The sequence below is a fragment of the Lipotes vexillifer genome, unplaced genomic scaffold, assembly GCF_000442215.2.
Source record: "Lipotes vexillifer unplaced genomic scaffold, Lipotes_vexillifer_v1.1 scaffold668, whole genome shotgun sequence".
In the NCBI taxonomy this organism is placed as follows: domain Eukaryota; kingdom Metazoa; phylum Chordata; class Mammalia; order Artiodactyla; family Lipotidae; genus Lipotes; species Lipotes vexillifer.
The window spans coordinates 3,127,810-3,148,338 of NW_006785319.1; the positions used below are offsets into that span (position 1 = coordinate 3,127,810).

The 20,529-nt window shown below is 47.8% G+C and overlaps 1 protein-coding gene across 1 annotated transcript; it reads left to right on the forward strand.

The window, feature by feature from the left end:
- The first annotated feature begins 517 nt into the window (after positions 1 to 517).
- On the forward strand, positions 518 to 20,407 carry MFAP3L (microfibril associated protein 3 like). Its single transcript, XM_007457368.1, has 2 exons — positions 518 to 867; positions 19,479 to 20,407. The coding sequence occupies exons 1-2, from the start codon at positions 576 to 578 to the stop codon at positions 20,405 to 20,407; spliced, it is 1,221 nt and encodes a 406-aa protein (XP_007457430.1). The 5' UTR covers positions 518 to 575.
- Positions 20,408 to 20,529: the final 122 nt, after the last annotated feature.

Genomic DNA, 20,529 nt, shown 5'->3' on the forward strand with positions numbered 1-20,529 from the left:
GGCCTCTCACTGTTGTGGCCTCTCCCGTGGCAGAGCACAGGCTCCGGGGACACAGGCTCAGCGGCCATGGCTCACGGGCCCAGCCGCTCCACGGCACATGGGATCTTCCCAGACCGGGGCACGAACCTGTGTCCCCTGCATCGGCAGGCGGACTCTCAACCATTGCGCCACCAGGGAAGCCCAGGGTCAGCTTTTGAGCCCCAGGAAGTCGTGTGGTACAAAGTTAACATGTTCCTGTTAAGAGTCATATGTTTTGGTAGCAAAAATAACAGACGTGTATCATCACGATTTCCATGAATATTTGGAACATCTTCAGAACTTGTGTGCTATTTAAAAATTACACAGATGTGTACTTTAGCTGGGTTTCTAACATTTTATAAATAATCCTTTTAAAGTATGGGCGCTAACATTTACGTGGTTTTGTTTGTTGTTTTCTTTACAGAGGTTCTTAGTCCAGAGCCAGCTCCATGGACCCAGGCTGGGTTTGGCCCTTGGCCTGCTGTGAGAAGGGTGTTGTCTGCTAGAAGACTCCCCGGGCCCACCTGCTCTGTTGCCTTACAGAGCAAGCGAAAAAGATGGACGGAGTGACGCGCCCTCTGCCTGTGTGCCTGCTGCCTCCTGCGCCCTTGTTAATCCTAGTGTCCACTCTGGCGACTGCTAAGAGTGTGGCCAACAGCACTTTAAATGGCACTGACACGGTCGTGGGCTCAGTGCCCGTGGTCATTGCCAGAACCGACCATATCATCGTCAAGGAAGGGAACAGTGCCTTGATCAACTGTAGTGTTTATGGCCTCCCTGAGCCCCAGCTCAAGTGGTATAACTCCGTGGGCAAGCTGCTGCATGAGGACAGCAAGGACCAAGGGGCAGGTAGGCTGTCCAGTCGTGTCCCGTGTCAGAAACTACGGGGAGGGACTTGGGGGCCGGCACCCTGAGTGTCCGTTGTTCTTATGCAGATCATTTCAACATCTCCTTTTGTCTTATTTTTCTAAGGCAAGAGAGAGAGATCCAAGAAGTAGATATCCTTAAGGATTCAAAGCAGTAATGAATTCATTCTTTCACTCTTGACTCAGAAGACAAAACGCAAACAGCTTCTCCCCTCTAATGAAAGTATTACAGTAACGAAAATATTGTATGTATGTTTGAGTCTTTTAAAAGGCCTCTTGGAAAGTTGCAGTATAATGCGTACAGAATGTTGTAGGGATGGATGTAAAGTGGATTTTCCTTAAGTATATGTTCTGTTTATATGGGAGTTTTAATTTGTTTCAAGGAACATAGCAGTTGTCTATGATTAAAGGTCAGTTTAATTCGTCGACTGTGGGTTTAAAGGTCACATCTTTTGAGAGCAGCCTCTGTGCAGCTTCTCACCAGCAGCCAGAGATCATGTGTGCTCTCGGGGACCTGGCTGAAGTTTCTAGACTGTTGGCCAGGGGGGAGAAATAATCCGTGGCATAGGGAGAGTGCTTGGCTTCTCATGAATGAGTTTCTGGCCAGAAGGTGCAAATCCCCTTCCCACGTACCAGCTCACTTCAGGAAGGACTGTGGCCAGAGGGGGCACCGTGGGTCCTCAGGAGTCTACATGCTTCCTATCTCAGGTGTGAGAACCAAGCCTGATTGATTGACCTGAAGGCCCAGGATGTACTTTCTGAGCATCTCCAGTGATGACCTGGCAGGTGGGGGTGAGGGTGAAAGGACCCGGATCTGACTTAGCAGCTGCTCCGTTTCTGCCGCCCTTTCCCTCGTGTATCTCCCAGCCCACAGCCCTCTAACCCCCAGAAGAGTCTCTGCCCCAGGAAGGCCTGCATTGCTAATCTCTTTTCCTCATTTTATCTTAATCCCTCTGAAAAAGAGCAGAGGCTGGGACTTCCCTGGCAGTCCAGCGGTTAAGACTTCGCCTTCCAGTGCAGGGGGTGTGGGTTCGACCCCTGGTCGGGGAGCTAAGATCCCACATCCTGTGCGGCCAAAAAGTAAAAACACAGAGCAGAAGCAACATTGTAACAAATGCAATAAAGACTTTAAAAATGGTCCACATCAAAAAAATCTTAAAAAAAAAAAAAAAAAAGCCCAGAGGCTAATACTGTGTCTCCTTAGGGGCCGGGTGATGGGGGGTCTGACGAGTTCCGGCTTCGGCTCCCAGTCATGCCCCGACATTCACTGCCTGTGCTGCTCCTTACACGGCCGTTCAAGGCCAGGCAGCGTCATGCAGCTTCTCCCCTCTAGTGCAAGTATCATGGTCACGAAAGTACCATGTGTACATTTGCATGCTTCACCTGGTAGAGGGGAACTCCCTCCCCACCAAGTAAAACGATGGGACCGCAGAACTTTGCCATTAGCAGGGACCCTGGAGACAGTGCAGCCCCAACCCCTCTTTTACGTGACTTTCCCCCGGCCCTGTGGTCATTAAGTGGCTGTGACCGGACCGTCCGTGCTGACAGTGGGCAGATGGGACGGCGCAGCCCCTTCCTCCTACTGCAGGTCAGGAGGAAGTGATGTCACACCTTCCTACTGCAGGTCAGGAGGAAGTGACGTCACACCTGCGCAGGAACAGTGACCATGGCAACGTGTGCGCACGCAGGTCCCTGGAGCCCGTGGGGTCTTTCTGCTGGGCTGGGCCTCGGGGAGGATTCTCGGGGGACCAGGCACTCCAGACCGAGCCTGCGGCTCCCGTGGGCCTAGAGCAGAGGTGGTCCCGGGTATAAAGAGGCATGGTGGGGCTCTGAGCCCTGTATCCGGGAGAGGAGGGAAGCGTGGGAACAGAGTGGGGCTGGGGCCTGGACCTCAACCGTGGCTTTGTGAGGGCTGCCTTGGAGTCGTAGTGGCCCCGCCAGGGAGATTGCGCGAAGTCTTGATGGTAGGAATCCAGTCTTGGCAAGTGGCCCCCGTATGTCGTTTCTCTCATGGGGAGCTTGGCGGAGCCGGGGTCCCCTGGGCTCACTTCTCTTCTGTCCATGGGCGCCGGAAGAGGAAGGGGCAGACACCAGTGCCTCGGAGACAGAGCCTGGGCGCAAGGCGGGGCATCAAAAGCCTCTGGGCGTGCTTGTGGCCGGTGGCCGTGCTGAGAAATCAGTTGGCTGTTCTCAGACCTCGTAAGGAAGACACACTGTGGAGATTTTAAAAGAACTCGTGATCCTGGCACTTGATGTTCCAGCTCAGCTTTGGTAGTTACTGTGCATAGTAACAGGCATTTCAGGACACAAGTAACAGGGGGCAATATTCAGAACAACCAGGCAAGACAGAGGAAACGGCAGAACATTTATCCTTATCATAAAATACGTGCATGGTGGTGCCACTCGAGGACCCATGGTCTCTAAGTCTCCATTTCTGACAGAAAGATGCCCACGCGCTAACCAGGATGTAGATTTCAGTTTCTGGGCTGATTGGCTAGGAGTTTAAATGCAGCAGTGTTAATAACTCAACAAGGAGGTGATTGATACAGCATGGAAAATGGTGCTCCTACGTAGGAATGTTACCTGTGTACACAGTAGACCACTGCTGAAACCAAACAAAATGAGTGTAATTCCCATTAGCAACCGCTCCCGTTGACTAAGCCCTTGTACCACCTTGCACACCTTGTTTCTGGTCCTTCCAGTGAGTGTGAGGGTTTGCTGGCCTTGGTGCTCACACATCCAGATGAGAAGTGGGTGCGTGGTGCCCACTGTGCCCACCAGCACCTGCTCGTCCTCCAGGTCTTGGCAGGCGAGGGGTGGTGAAAGCCCAGACGGAGTGGATGAGAGGCTGGATGGTCGCTGCACCAGCCCCGTCACTGTTACAAAGAAGCAGGGTTAGGACCCCACCATGACCTGCGTACGAGGTGTGCACACACCCAGGTGTGTTCAGAGCCATCTGGCGAGTTGCCCACCACGTGTGCTTTGTGATTTCAAGAGGAGTTCCGTTTCTTGTTGGTGCTGAGAAAGTGAGATGGCTGTTCCTGGCGCCAGCCCCGCGGGTCCTAGAAGGAACGGGCTATTTCCTGTCCCTGGCAGGAGCAGCAGCTGCTTTGCTTTGTGTCCCTCGTGTTGTCACTTCATTCCCACAGATGAGGAGAGGCTAATGTGTGAGCTATTTCTGGAGGAAGACTTTTTTTGGAGTTCACGGAAGGACACGTTTGGGGTGGTCCACCAGCCATGTTACAGAAATAACCCACAAGTCCAATAACATGAGGAACCACAAATGGCCACAAAATGTCCTGTTTTCAATTTTCCTTTTGCTAGAGGTAAGTAGGAATATATAGGTGCCAGAAAGTGGTTCCCTTTTATTTCAGGTACCAGTTATCCAGTGTATTTTTGCTGTAGCTTCATACTCTGACTTTAAACCATTGAAGTGCACATTGGCACCTTTATCAGATGATAAATAAGAAGCATTTCAAGAAAGTCAGCTTTACAGAAATAGAGACACAGATGTAGAGGACAAACTTATAGTTACCAAGGGGGGAGGGGAGGGTGGGGCGAATTGGGTGATTGGAATGGACATATACACACTACGATGTATAAAATAGGTTACTAATGAGAACCTGCTGTTTAGCACAGGGAACTCTACTCAGTGCTCCATGGTGACCTAAAGGGGAAGGAAATCTAAAAAAGGGGATGTATGTATACATATAGCTGATTCACTTTCCTGTACAGCAGAAACTAACACAACGTTGTAAAGCAGCTATACTCCAATAAAAATTTTTTAAAAAATTAAAAAGTCAGCTTTGGAAAAGGCATAGGCCTTTGTAAACATGCCTGGTTCGTTAGCGATTAACTTGGAAATTCTTCCTTCAAGTGAGGTTTTAGACTTTCCTGTGGATTTGTTTTCCATTCCCCTGTAGCATTCTGCCACCAAAAATAACTAAGAATTATCTCTGAAAATAAACATGCACAGCATAAGTAAGCTGAGCTGAATTGTACAAAGTTCACAGTTGTCTCACAGCTACTCGACCTTTGTGGAATTTATTGTTATAAATTTTGCTTTAGTTTACACGGCTCTAGTGTTTTTATCCTCTGCTTTGCAAATGTTTTTAGTAGCCCGTGAGATGCTTTCAACTCCTTCTGTCAGGGAGCCTCAACAAACTTGCCAGCCACGTCTTGAGACTTGAGTGTATCACCCCCTGCAACATATCCAGGAGGGGGTCAGTGCCCACAGCACTAAGTTTACAGCATCCTTTGCCTCTCAGATGAAGCGTGGAGTAGTGCATTAACCTATGGAAGTGTTATACCTAATTTCTCTTAAATATGTTCAATATTTGAGATTTAAAAAAAACCCTCAAAAGGCATTAGACAAAATTTATGTAACTATAAATATACTACTGCAAATTCAGCAGAACAGCACAATGGCATCTCTTTGAGCAAAAGTTCCTCAACTTTTCGGAGCCAGTTTTCCTATCTGTAAAGCAGAGATAATCCTCTTTTACTGCCAGGCAGGGCTGTGCAATTTGTGTCGTGTATGAAATGTCAGTCCAGTACGTGGAACACACCAAGCCATCAGTAAACGTTAGCTGCCACCATCATTGGTCACATCACCAATGTCCTGTGTTGTCACAGTCAAGATCCCAAGTGCGTCTGTCTCTGCTTCGTAGTACGGTGTGTTTTGTAAAGAAAGGAAATAGTTTTCTGGGCAATTTCTTATTCGCTCTCTCAAGTTCTCAACCTTTTAAAAAAACATTCAGTAAAGACCAAAAACATTTATATCCCTTAAGCGTTATTTAGAAGCTCGAGTTAATGCTGCGACGGATGTGATGGTGAGAGTGCCGCTCCCTGCTCCACCAGCAACATCCCCCACCCCCCGACACATCCCCTCTGCATGCAAGGGGCCCGCTGCCCTCCAATGCGCCCAAGCCTCAGAGCAGTGAGTGTGGATGTTACGGAGTATATTATGCACAGGATGAACTTTCCCTTTGCCTAACGCACTGGTTCTCTCACCCAGAGGACACCGGCCAAGTCTGGAGGTGTTTTTGGTTGTCATAGCCAGGGCAGGAGGGGAAGGACCGGGGAGATGTGCTGCTGGCATCTAGAGGGTGGAAGCCAGGGATGCCCTCAGTATCCTGCAATGCACAGACAGACCCCTCCCAAGAATTATCTGATGCAAAATGCCAGCCCAAGAGAAGAAACCCTGGTCTCAACTAAAGAAGCATCCTCAGCCAGCTAAACAATCATTCCAAAGTCGGTTAAGTCACTTGTGTGAACCCATAATGTATTTTTCCGTAAAAGTGGTACTTCAGTTCATTTTTCAAATTGAGTCACGTCAAGGGCCAGCCTGGTAATGAGCCACCATTTATAGCGTTGTTTTTTAAAGAGTTGTGCTCCCCCTTTGGGGTGTGAGCCCAGACTGCTTTAGTCTTAGCAGTGGGAAGACCCTTCCCCATCCCGCTCAGATGAGGATGTGAGGGCTGAGATGCTATTTCCATCCACCCAGTGCAGGGTGCTCTCAGAAGACCACCTACACCCACTCTCAGAAGAGACTCCTGCCAGCCTGCATGGAGTGACGTGCTTGGCACTTTTTTAAAAATGGAGATTATCAGGCTGAATGAGCCGGAGGGTCAGATGTTTCCTTTGCCAGGAAATGAAAAGATGGGTTCTTTTCAGATATTATTTATGCCTTGAAGCAAAGCACAACTGCAGGCTGTGAACAGCCCGGGCCTCCCCCCCACCTTCCTGAGCTGAGAGCTGAGCTAATCCCTGATGATCCCAGGCCACCTCTGTCCCACATGATGTAGGAAGCAGCTTGGTAGAGCTGCCCCAGGACCATCCGAAGAGCCCGCTTGGGAAGCTGGGGGTGGTGTCGCAGGAGCCCTTGCAGCTTGCAGTGTTTATAACCTGGGCCTCTGCGGTGGCTTCGGGGAGCTATCATCTCCCGCAGAAGCCCCGTAACAGGTGCAGCCATGCGGGGCTCCATTTGTTTTCAATTCTCAATAAATAATTTGAGGGAAATTCTAAGAGCTTTTCAGTGGGGCATGGTGTTAAGTTTTAATGCTGAGCCATCCTCAGGACTGCTGGAAAGATCGGGGATTTCGGCAGACATGGGTTTGGAGGGAAGTTGTAGTTACAGCATCTTTGTGATTGTGCTGTTACCTTTCTCATGATGCTTGGGTTCCAGGAGGAGTTGGTGCTGCTGTTTCTGTCCAGTGGTCATTTGGTTGGAAAGTGTTGGCACCGGCATTTGTCCTGATCTGTCAAGTCACAGTAACCCGTGTGCCGTGGCCTTTCTTGGTGTCACGGGGTTTTTTGGGTTTTTTTCTGTTTTTTGGGTTTTTTTGCAGTACGCGGGCCTCTTGCTGTTGTGGCCCCTCCCGTTGCGGAGCACAGGCTCCGGATGCGCAGGCTCAGCGGCCATGGCTCACGGGCCCAGCCGCTCCGTGGCATGTGGGATCCTCCCGGATCGGGGCGCAAACCCGTGTCCCCTGCATCAGCAGGCGGACTCTCAACCATCGCGCCACCAGGGAAGCCCGGTGGCACGGGTTTTAACTGTCGCCATGCGACACCGCTGACCTGCGTCTCTAGTTGCTGGATGGTCCCCTGACCCAGTTCTGTCGACATGACCTCGTGCCACCCTCAGTGCCTCCCCCTCCCCATGCCTGGGCCCCGCAGTGACACAGTGATACGAGGTCAGCCGCCTTCCTGGCCTGCGACCCTGGTGACGGCTTCGCCCAGAGGATGTAGGCCGTGAGGAAGGCTCTAGAACTGTGTCCCTGGGGAGAAAGATGCTGACAAGGAGATTTTTTTCACTACCTTGATTTTCTTACACTCGTTGATATTTTCCCAGTCAATCTAGGCCTGCCTGATTTGAAGCGTTTCAAGAATTCTAGAAGTGGGTCACAGGCTCCATTCATCTTGCACTTTGGTCGATGCGAAAACCCAGCCTCGCGGTGTGCCTTCCCATCCTCCCAGCAACACACTGTGTAATCAGGGCCCCCCTTCCTCTGGTGCTCTGCAAGGTGGAAAAGTCATCTGTTTTAAAAAATTACTTCAATCCATTTAAATTTAATTATGATTTAACCACGAGCGGTTTTGTGCACTTAGACACTACCTGCATTCCTTTTCTCTGTGACTTCTCCGTCCGTCTCCTTGCCCTTTTTTTTTTCCCTTTTGGGCTCTTGATTTATGTTTCGTAGTTATTAAGCATCTGTCTGTCAAATATTACAGAATTTTCTCCCACTCTTTCATGCGCTCTCAACTTTAGTGTAACAGATGTTACCGTGTAAAACGTTTAATTTGGGAGAAATCCGATCCCATCAGGGTTCTCTGTTAGAGTTGCTGGGATTCTTGAAATGTTGAAAAAGGCTTTCTGGCCCCAAGGTTAGAAAAATGTTTTCATACCTTTTATTAACCTTATAGTTTTAATTTTATGTTTAGAGTACTTGGAGTTTATTTTGAGGTATCACATAAACTAGGAATTTAACTTCATTTTCTTTCAAATGAGTAGTCAGTGATCCCAGTATTCTTCCCCCCCTTTTGAAATGACCTTTTCCTTCATTTAAAATTCCCACACTTGCCAGCATCTTCATCTGGACTTTGAGGTTTCCTCTGCTGATTGAACCAGGGGTCAGAGCAGGGGACGTGCAGGTGGCGCATCCCCTCTTGGTTTGTACAACGTCTGTCAGCTGCCGCAGTGCACACGGGCTCCCCTGTTTTGCTCACCTGGCCTGCTGCCCCCTCTGGCCTTGGAAGTGCTTCCTCTCCCTCCTACTCCTCTGCCTGCACCCCCGTCCTGCTCGGAACCGCACCTCCGCTGAACAGCATCCTTACCGTCCCCGCTACCCGCACAGGGCACGCGCCACATGCCCCGGGTTGGCTGCGAGTCTACAGCCCTCTCGGGGCCCGCAGGTTTCTGCAGCCGGGGGTCATGTCTACTCATCTTTGTAGCTGCATCTTCTGGCAGGGAGCCTAGTGACAGACAATGTATTCAGTAATGTTTGTTGAGCGAATGCATGAACAAGATAAAAAATACCACTGTCCTTCTAACTTCATCACACAGCACAGCACTCAGCGTGGTTCAGCTACAGGCGAACCTCTGTTAGCGTTTGTCTTTGCAAAGGCGATGCCCCAGTTCACATGGGGGAGATTTCCACATGGGCCTCTCGTGCCTGGAGTATCCGGGGAGACTGTGAAGGATTCCCGAGAGCCGCACGGCCCGTGTCCTGGGGTGTCAGCCTCCAGCCGTGCATCAGGATCAGGACAGAGCGGGAGGATGGGATGGGGAAGGCCATCCCGAGGGGCAGCGGGGGAGCTCCCATCCGAGCACAGGACCGGGACCGGGGACTGCCCTCCCGAGTGTCAAGGAGGCGGCTTGTTGTTGTTTTAAATTTTTATATATTTATTTATTGGCTGTGTTCGGTCTTCGTTTCTGTGCGAGGGCTTTCTCTAGTTGCGTCGAGCGGGGGCCACTCTTCATCGCGGTGCGCGGGCTTCTCACTGTCGCGGCCTCTCGTTGCGGAGCACAGGCTCCAGACGCGCAGGCTCAGTAGTTGTGGCTCACAGGCCCAGTTGCTCCGCGGCATGTGGGATCCTCCCAGACCAGGGCTCGAACCCATGTCTCCTGCATTAGCAGGAGGATTCTCAACCACTGCGCCACCAGGGAAGCCCTGTTCTTGTTGTTTTTTAATTTTCTTTTTTATACAGCAGGTTCTTACTAGTTATCTATTTTAAACATATTAGTGTATATATGGGCATGTGGGCCAGACCAGGGCTCGAACCCATGTCTCCTGCATTAGCAGGAGGATTCTCAACCACTGCGCCACCAGGGAAGCCCTGTTCTTGTTGTTTTTTAATTTTCTTTTTTATACAGCAGGTTCTTACTAGTTATCTATTTTAAACATATTAGTGTATATATGTCAATCCCAATCTCCCAATTCATCCCACCATCACCACCCTCCCCCTGCATTCCCCCCTTGGTGTCCATACATTTGTTCTCTACATCTGTGTCTCTATTTCTGCCTTGCAAACCAGTTCATCTGTACCATTTTTCTAGATTCCACATATATGTGTTAATATACAATATGTTTTTCTCTTTCTACTTATTTCACTTTGTATGACAGCCTCTAGGTCCATCCATGGCTCTACAAATGACCCAATTTCATTCCTTTCTATGGCTGAGTAATATTCCATTGTATATACATGTACCACATCTTCTTTATCCATTCGTCTGTCGAGGGACACTTAGGTTGCTTCCATGTCCTGGTTATTGTAAATAGTGCTGCAATGAACATTGTGGTACATGACTCTTTTTGAATTATGGTTTTCTCAGGGTATAGTAGTGGGATTGCTGGGTCGTATGGTAGTTCTATTTTTAGTTTTTAAGGAAGCTCCATACTGTTCTCCATAGTGGCTGTACCAATTTACATTCCCACGGACAGTGCACGAGGGTTCCCTTTTCTCCACACCCTCTCCAGCATTTGTTGTTTGTAGACTTTTTGATGATGGCCATTCTGACCAGTGTGAGGTGATACCACATTGTAATTTTGATCTGCATTTCTCTAATAATTAGTGATGTTGAGCAGCTTTTCATATGCCTCTTGGCCATCTGTATGTCTTTGGAGAAATGTCTATTTAGGTCTTCTGCCCATTTTTTGATTGGGTCTTTTGTTTTTTTAATATTGAGCTGCATGAGATGTTTATATAGTCTGGAGATTAATCCTTTGTCCGTTGATTCATTTGCAAATATCGTCTCCCATTCTGAGGGTTGTTTTTTCATCTTGTTTATGGTTTCCTTTGCTGTGCAAAGGCTTTTAAGTTTCATTAGCTCCCATTTTTTTACTTTTATTTTTATTTCCATTTCTCTAGGAGGTGGGTCAAAAAAGATCTTGCTGTTATTTATGTCAAAGAGTGTTCTTCCTATGTTTTCCTCTAAGAGTTTTATAGTGTCCAGTCTTACATTTAGATCTTTAATCCATTTTGCGTTTATTTTTGTGTATGGTGTTAGGGAGCGTTCTAATTTCATTCTTTTACATGTAGCTGTCCAGTTTTCCCAGCACCACTTATTGAAGAGGCTGTCATTTCTCCATTGTATAGTCTTGCCCCCTTTATCAGAGATAAGGTGACCATAGGTGCGTGGAGTTATCTCTGGGCTTTCTGTCCTGTTCCATGGATCTATATTTCTGTTTTTGTGCCAGTACCATACTGTCTTGATGACTGTAGCTTGCAGTATAGTGTGAAGTCCAGGAGCGTGATTCCTCCAGCTCCATTTTTTTCCCTTAAGACTGCTTTGGCTATTCAGGGACTTTTAAGATATTTTGTTCTACTTCTGTTAAAAAATGCCATTGGTAATTTGATAGGGATTCCATTGAATCTGTAGATTGCTTTGGATAGTAGAGTCATTTTCACAATATTGATTCTTCCAATCCAAGAACACGGTATATCTCTCCATCTGTTTTCTGTCATCTTTGATTTGTTTCTTCAGTGTCTTATAGTTTTCTGAGTACAGGTCTTTTACCTCCTTAGGTAGGTTTATTCCTAGGTATTTTATTCTTTTTGTTGCAGTGGTGAAGGGGATTGTTTCCTTAATTTCCCTTTCTGATCTTTCATTGTTAGTGTATAGGAATGCAAGAGATTTCTGTGCATTAATTTTCTATCCTCCAACTTTACCAAGTTCATTGATCAGCTCTAGTAGTTTTCCAGTGGCATCTTTAGGATTCTCTATGTATAGCATCATGTCATCTGCAAACAGTGACACTTTTACTTCTTCTTTTCCAATTCGTATTCCTTCTATTTCTTTTTCTTCTCTGGTTGCCATGGCTATGATTTCTAAACTATGTTGAATAATAGTGATGAGAGTGGACATCCTTGTCTTTTCTTAATCTTAGAGGAAATGCTTTCAGTTTTTCACCATTGAAATGATGTTGGCTGTGGGTTTGTCCTATATGGCCTTTATTATGTTGAGGCAGGTTCCCTCTATGCCCACTTTCTGGAGGGTTTTTATCATAAATGGGTGTTGACTTTTGTCAAAAGCTTTCTCTGTGTCTATTGAGATGATCATATGGTTTTTCTTCTTCAGTTTGTTAATATGCTGTATCACATTGATTCATTTGCGTATATTGAAGAACGCTCGCATCCCTGGGATGAATCCCACTTGATCGTGGTGTATGATCCTTTTAATGTGTTGTTGGATTCTGTTTGCTAGTATTTTGTTGAGGATTTTTGCATTTATATTCATCAGTGACATTGGCCTGTAATTTTCTTTTTTTGTAGTATCTTTGCCTAGTTTTGGTATCAGGGTGATGGTGGCCTCATAGAATGAGTTTGGGAGTGTTCTTTCCTCCCCAATTTTTTGGAAGAGTTTGACAAGGATGGGGGTTAGCTCTTCTCTAAATGTTTGATAGAATTCACCTGTGAAGCCACCTGGTCCTGGACTTCTGTTTGTTGGAAGATTTTTAATCACAGTTTCAGTTTTATTACTTGTGATTGGTCTGTTCATATTTTCTGTTTCTTCGTGGTTCAGTCTTGGAAGGTTATACCTTTCTAAGAGTTTGTCCATTTCTTCCAGGTTGTCCATTTTATTGGCATAGAGTTGCTTGTAGTAGTCTCTTAGGATGCTTTGTATATTTGCAGTGTCTGTTGTAAGTTCTCCTTTTTTATTTTTAATGTTATTGATTTGAGTCCTCTCCCTCTTCTTCTTGGTGAGTCTGGCTAATGGTTTATTAATTTTGTTTATCTTCTCAAAGAACCAGCTTTTAGTTTTATTGATCTTTGCTATTGTTTTCTTTGTTTCTGTTTCATTTATTTCTGCTCTGATCTTTATGATTTCTTTCCTTCTACGCACTTTGGGTTTTGTTTGTCCTTGTTTCTTCATTTCCTTTAGGTGTAAGTTAGATTGTTTATTTGAGATGTTTGTTGTTTGTTGAGGTATGCCTGTATAGCTATAAACTTCCCTCTTAGAGCTGCTTTTGCAGCATCCCATACGTTTTGGATTGTCCTGTTTTCATTGTCATTTGTCTCTAGGTATTTTTTTATTTCCGCTTTGATTTCTTCAGTGATCTCTTGGTTATTTAGTAACGCATTGTTTAGCCTCTGTGTGTTTGTGTTTTTTACATTTTTTTCACTGTAATTGATATCTAGTCTCATACCGTTGTGGTCAGAAAAGATGCTTGATATGATTTCAATTTTCTTAAATTTACTGAGGGTTGATTTGTGACCCAAGATGTGATCTGTCCTGGAGAATGTTCCATGCACACTTGAGAAAAAAGTGTAATCTGCTGTTTTTGATGGAATGTCCTATAAATATCAATTAAATCTATCAGGTCTGTTGTGTCATTTAAAGCTTGTGTTTCCTTATTAATTTTCTGTCTGGATGATCTGTCCTTTGTTGTAAGTGAGGTGTTAAAGTCCCCCACTATTATTGTGTTACTGTTGATTTCCTCTTTTATAGCTGTTAACAGTTGCTTTATGAAGGTGCTCCTATGTTGTGTGCATGTATACTTGTAATTGTTATATCTTCTTCTTGGACTGATCCATTGATCATTATGTAGTGTCCTTCTTTATCTCTTGTAACATTCTTTATTTTAAAGTCTATTTTGTCTGATAGCAGTATTGCTACTCCAGCTTTCTTTTGATTCCCACAGAATCAAAAGACATTCCCATGGAATATCTTTTTCCATCCCCTCACTTTCAGTCTGTATGTTTCCCTAGGTCTGAAGGTGGTCTCTTGTAGACAGCATATATATGGGTCTTGTTTTTGTATCCATTCACAGCGAGCCTGTGTCTTTTGGTTGGAGCATTTAATCCATTCATATTTAAGGTAATTATCAACATGTATGTTCCTGTTACCATTCTCTTAATTGTTTTGGGTTTGTTTTTGTAGTTCCTTTTCTTCTCTTGTGTTTCCCACTTAGAGAAGTTCCTTTAGCATTTGTTTTAGAGCTGGTTTGGTGGTGCTGAATTCTCATAGCTCTTGTTTGTCTGTAAAGCTTTTGATTTCTCTGTCTTATCTCAATGAGATGCTTGCTGGGTAGAGAAATCTTGGTTGTAGGTTCTTCCCTTTCATCACTTTAAATATATCGTGCCACTCCCTTCTGGCTTATAGAGTTTCTGCTGAGAAATCAGCTGTTAACCTTATGGGAGTTCCCTTGTATATTATTTGTCATTTTTCCTCTGTTGCTTTTAATAATTTTGCTTTGTCTTTAATTTTTGTCAGTTTGATTACTATGTGACTTGGCATGTTTCTCCTTGGGTTTATCCTGCCTGGGGACTCTCTGCACTTCCTGGAATTGGGTGGCTCTTTCCTTTCCCATGTTAGGGAAGTTTTCAACTATAATTTCTTCAAATACTTTCTCGGGTCCTCTCTCTCTCTCTTCTCCTTCTGGGACCCCTATAATGCGAATGTTGGTGCATTTAATGTTGTCCCAGAGGTCTCTTAGGCTGTCTTCATTTCTTTTCATTCTTTTCTCTTTATTCTGTTCCACAGCAGTGAATTCCACCATTCTGTCTTCCAGGTCACTTCTCCATTCTTCTGCCTCAGTTATTCTGCTATTGATTCCTTCTAGTGTAGTTTTCATTTCAGTTATTGTATTGTTCATCTCTGTTTGTTCTTTAATTCTTCTAGGTCTTTGTTAAACATTTCTTGCACCTTCTCAATCTTTGCCTCCGTTCTTTTTCCGAGGTCCTGGATCATCTTCACTATCATTATTCTGAATTCTTTTTCTGGAAGGTTGCCTATCTCCACTTCATTTAGTTGTTTTTCTAGGGTTTTATCTCGTTCCTTCATCTGGTACATAGCCCTCTGCCTTTTCATTTTGTCTGTCTTTCTGTGAATGTGGTTTTCGTTCCACAGGCTGCAGGGTTGTAGTTCTTGGTTCTGCTGTCTGCCCTCTGGTGGGTGAGGCTATCTAAGAGGCTTGTGCAAGTTTCCTGACGGGAGGGACTGGTGGCGGGTAGAGCTGGGTGTTGCTCTGGTGGGCACAGCTCAGTAAAACTTTAATCTGCTTGTCTGCTGTTGCGTGGGGCTGGGTTCCCTCCCTGTTGGTTGTTTGGCCAACCCAACACTGGAGACTTCCCAGGCTCTTTGGTGGGGCTAATGGCAGACTCCAGGAGGGCTCACGCCAAGGAGTACTTCCCAGAACTTCTGCTGCCAGTGTCCTTGTCCCCAGGGTGAGCCACAGCCACCCCTTGCCTCTGCAGGAGACCCTCCAACACTAGCAGGTAGGTCTGGTTCAGTCTCCCCTGGGGTCACTGCTCCTTCCCCTGGGTCCCAATGCACGTACTACTTTGTGTGTGCCCTCCAAGAGTGGAGTCTCTGTTTCCTCCAGTCCTGTCGAAGTCCTGCAATCAAATCCCGCTAGCCTTCAAAGTCTGATTCTCTAGGAATTCCTCCTCCAGTTGCTGGACCCCCAGGTTGGGAAGCCTGACATGGGGCTCAGAACCTTCACTCCAGTGGGTGGACTTCTGTGGTATAAGTGTTCTCCAGTCTGTGAGTCACCCACCCAGCGGTTATGGGATTTGATTTTACTGGGATTGTGCCCCTCCACCCGTCTCATAGTGGCTTCTCCTTTGTCTTTGGACGTGGGGTTTTTGGTGAGTTCCAGTGTCTTCCTGTCAATGATAGTTCAGCAGTTAGTTGTGATTCCAGTGCTCTCGCAAGAGGGAGTTAGAGCACGTCCTTCTACTCCGCCATATTGAACCAGTCTGTCAGGGAAACGTTTGACACAGAATCTTTGGTATTAGAATCAGAAAGTGATGGCTCAACATCTGCCTTTTAAAAAATAAAATAAAATCTTGTTAACTTATTTGGTTGCACCGGGTCTTAGTTGTGGCATGTGGGATCTTCGCTGGGACATGCAGGATCTCTTAGTTGTGCATTTCCTCCAAAATCATTGCCTGTTGAAGTGACTCAGCGTCAGCGGCTCACATTTTATGTGTTTACTTGTGCTGAAGTGATGCAGCTTAGTGAGAATTCAGCACATGGTTGTGACATCCCTGCTCAACTCCAGTTTAAAATCATCCCTGGTGCAGCAGCAAGCTTCCCCACCCCAGGTGCCTGGGTCTTCAGGTCCCTGTGACAGTCACTGTGGCCCTTTTTATTCCCTCGACCTCCTGACGGCTGAAGTCAGACCGTCCAGGCTGGGTCTCAGGACCAGGTATTTACAGACTAAGGAGAAAGGCAACATGTGGCCCTGGAATGTTCTCGAGACAATCCTAGTGGGGCGGCTGCCTGTGATTCTCCATGAGCCTGGGCCCCTACTGATGTGGGAGGACCCCCAGGGTGGGGTTCATAGTGTTCGGGGCTGCATACAGCGGGAGAACATGCAGAAATCTTTATTTCTCACTAATCGAAGGTCATGCTGAGGCTGAGAGGAAGTATTTAGAGTCTTAGTTCCTAGGAAGGAAGCAATGTATCAGCCTTTAAACAGGACATGATACAGACATACATCACCTTTGAGGTCAGAATCTTCTGTCATCAGAATGAGTGAGTGTGTGTGTGTGTGTGTGTGTGTGTGTGTGTGTTGGCTTTCCAAGACTCGCTTTGAGATCTGGCAAAAGAATGTTTAGTCCAGGTCACACATTCAGTTTACCTCGTTGTACCTGAGAAGCCTAAGCAGCATTAATATTACCTTAATCCCTAAAGTTAATGTGATATGTGTTTTGTTTCAAGAGAAATACAGTGAAGGACTGAACCCTGAAGAGAGGGATGTCTTGGTGTCCTTGTTGTGGACTCGAAACAGGGACTTGCTGGCAGGGAGATGGGTCTCAGTTATTTAACTAGAGTGTCACAGCTCCTATTAGGGGTAATACCTGCCTGTTTCAGGATAATCATATGTGATTCATTGTTGTGGTTTATCGTTAGGCAAATATAGTCACTTCGCAGATTCATGGCTGGGCTTTGGGCTTCCGGAACAAACGAGGTTAATTATTGGATAAGGTATATGATAGATGTTAGTCCAAGGACCCACTGCCCTGGGCTAAGAAGCAGAATACGTGCCAAACTAATAATTTATGCACTCTACATCTCACTGGTTTCCCCAGAATGAACTACAAGTGTCACCTAATTGTGTTTGATTCCAGACTGTGCCTGTTTTGACCGTGCGACAGGGAACTTCTGGAGTGTCTGAGTCGGTATCTGCTTTGAGTCACTTGGGTCCAGGATAGATAAATATACATCAATAGATGATTAAAAACATGCCTAGGGCTTCCCTGGTGGTGCAGTGGTTGAGAGTCCGCCTGCCGATGCAGGGGACGCGGGTTTGTGCCCTGGTCTGGGAAGATCCCACATGCCGCGGAGCGGCTGGGCCCGTGGGCCATTGCCGCTGAGCCTGCGCGTCTGAGTTCAGCACTCCTTTCTGCTCTTCCTCCACACCCTGGTTCCCCCTACCCTGTCCTTGAATTTGTAGATAATAATTCCTCCACAGAGGGAGCGAGGGTGGGAGGTTAGGAGGTGGACAAATTGATCCTAACTGTTCCTCATACAAATAACCTCACCTTCTCACTTTCTCCCTCCCTATTGCCTGTTGTTTTCCAACAATCAGTATGAGAAACTCCTATAGGTAGCGTCTGTAATTCTCTGGCACCCAGTACCTTCCACATCTACAATAAGCTTTCAGGCAACCGGAGTTGTGAGTTTTTTCTGTGCCTGCTGTAGTGTGGTTGGATGAAACATGCACATTTTAAGAAAACAAATTGATCGTTTCCCTTGCTGACATTATTCTCTATTTGGATAAATCTGCCCCGGAAGTATCAAGTTTCATGTTCGGGAACGAGCGGACAGGGTGGGAGGCTCGCCTCGGCCCATCTGGACGAGAGAAGGTTTCACAGGCTGGGCGCTAGGTTGGTCTGTTCATACACGTTCACGAGAGACAGAAATTCGCTAGATTTCCCAAACCAGTGTTTCCTACTCTCGGGAAAGTACACTGGCTGAATTATTAGAAGCAGGGTACTTGGGGACACCAGGAACCACTCTTCACAGGTGTTCCTTCAGGAAGCAGAGCAATGTGACAGCATCTACAAGAGGCTTCCTGCCAGCAGGAGGAGGGGCTGCAGGTCCCCAACGGCCCCCATGGCTCTGGCCAGCCTCCCGAAGGATGGTCCTTGGAGCAGAGGACCTGGAATAACGGGGGCCTCTGCTGTCTCACCCCACAGTCCCTGGAGACCCTGGTCACTTTGGTGCTCACAAATTTCTTCTTTTTTTAAAAAATACAAAGCGATATGGGCTTCCCTGGTGGCGCAGTGGTTGAGAGTCCGCCAGCCGATGCAGGGGACACGGGTTCGTGCCCCGGTCCGGGAAGATCCCACGTGCCGCGGAGCAGCTGGGCCTGTGAGCCATGGCCGCTGAGCCTGCGTGTCCCGAGCCTGTGCTCCGCTACGGGAGAGGCCACAACAGTGAGAGGCCCGCGTACCGCAAATAAATAAATAAATAAATAAATAAATATAAAGCGATAATACACCCTTAAAAGGAAACCACGCGCTAAGTCGCCGCATCTCTCAGGAGAGGCCTCTGGCTTGCTTGGGGACGCAAGTGCTTTTACGCAGAAAGATCTTCCTGCTACTCAGAACTCCCCCGAGGCCGGGCCGGGACCCTTCTCTCTCTACAGGACAGTCTAGGGAGGTGGAGGGTTTTCAGAAAGGCTCAGACCCAAGACCTGGAAGGCAAAGCTAGGATCACGTTTCCCGGGGTCCTCTGACCTGCGGGTACACAGGCAGACTAAGGAGTAATCCCTCCTTAGTTCAGATTAAGAACCTCATTCCCAGGGCAACAATCCTTTCCAGGCCAGAGGGAGGTAGAATTCTTATCTATTACAAGGATTTTCAGTGTGATTCTCCATTGTGTGAGGCCTGGTTTCAACCTGATGGGTCTGTGATTTATTTGCAAAGCGAAACCAAATTGTTGCTTATTCACACCCAGCCTCTGAATCTCCACAGAATTAGCTTGTAACTGTAAGTGACGTAGTTCATTGTAGCTTCTCAATTATTTATGTTTCCATCAACCGAGGTCATACCAGGACTACGTCAGTCTCAAATATGAGAAACCCCGGTGAACAATTACAATTTAATTGATTTACTCCAGTTTTTATGTTGATCCTAAAGTACTTTATGTTCTGAAAAGTATTAAAACTCTCCAATGAGCATATATATACTGTAGAGCCACGCTCACAGGCAGGCTAGAAAATCAGATGCTACATTAAGGAATTCTCTAGTAAGAGCAAGTATTTTCCATACTGTTTATTTTTCTAATTTTTCTCTAGGATGTGGAATCACACGGTATGATTTGGTATTAAGAGTACAGCCTCTCGGGCTCGAGTTCACGTCTAGCTCAACTGCTTCCAAACTGGCGCCCTGGAGAGGTGGCTTAGTGGACCAGTGCCTCAGTTTCCCCATCCTGTAAAATGGGCCGGTGCTGGTAGCTCCTCCCTGAGTTGTGAGGATTAGGCGAGCTAACACCGTCACCATCTGGCGAGGTCGGCGTTCACCGTGGGTGCCATCGGCAGTGGCAGACGTGGTGGTGGGAGATGTGCTCAGCGACGTGCGGGGCAGTGGCTGCAGGGAGTGGAGGGCCCGTCTGACTCTGTCCTCTTCCTCCTGCAGGAAAGTGGCAGATGCACGACGGCCTCCTGAACATCACCAAGGTGTCCTTCACGGACCGAGGTCGATACACATGTGTGGCGGCCAACGTCCACGGCACCGTGAACAACACGGTGACGCTGAGGGTGGTCTTCACGTCGGGGGACATGGGCGTGTACTACATGGTGGTGTGCCTGGTGGCCTTCGCCGTGGTGCTGGCCCTCAACATCACCCGCCTCTGCATGATGAGCAGCCACCTGAAGAAGACCGAGAAGGCCATCAACGAGTTCTTCCGTACAGAGGGCGCCGAGAAGCTGCAGAAGGCCTTCGAGATCGCCAAGCGCATCCCCATCATCACGTCGGCCAAGACGTTGGAGCTGGCCAAGGTCACACAGTTCAAGACCATGGAGTTCGCCCGCTACATCGAGGAGCTGGCCCGCAGCGTGCCGCTGCCCCCGCTCATCATGAACTGCAGGACCATCGTGGAGGAGCTCATGGAGGTGGTAGGGCTGGAGGAGCAGGGCCAGAACTTCGTGCGCCACGCGCCTGAGGGCCAGGAGGCCCCCACCGGGGACGAGGTCTACACCATCGCCGACGCCCTGCAGCGGAGCGAGTCCCCCACCGCTGACTCAGACGCCTCGTCGCTGCACGAGCAGCCCCAGCAGATTGCCATCGAGGTGTCCGTGCACCCCCAGGCCCGGAGGGAGCCCACGGATGACCGGGACGGGGGGCCCCTCGAGGCCAGAGACGAGGAGGACACCGAACCCTCGGCCGAGCATTCCCCCGAGTCCGTGGCGCCTTCCACCGAGGTCACGTCCGCGGCGCTGACCTCCGAGGAGCCCACGCCTGTCGAGGTACCGGACCGTGTCCTGCCCCCAGGTCTCCTGGAAGCCACAGAGCCAGCCGGGGCGTGCGACAGCAACGCCCGCGTCGTCTATGAAAGCCATGTCTAACAACGCCCCCCCAAGAAGCTATGCACACCCCGAGAATCAGGGCCGCCCCCCCACCCCCAGGGCCAGACGCAGTCCGCCCTCGCCGCTAAGCCTTACCGGAGACGCCTGTCCCGTAGGTAGGA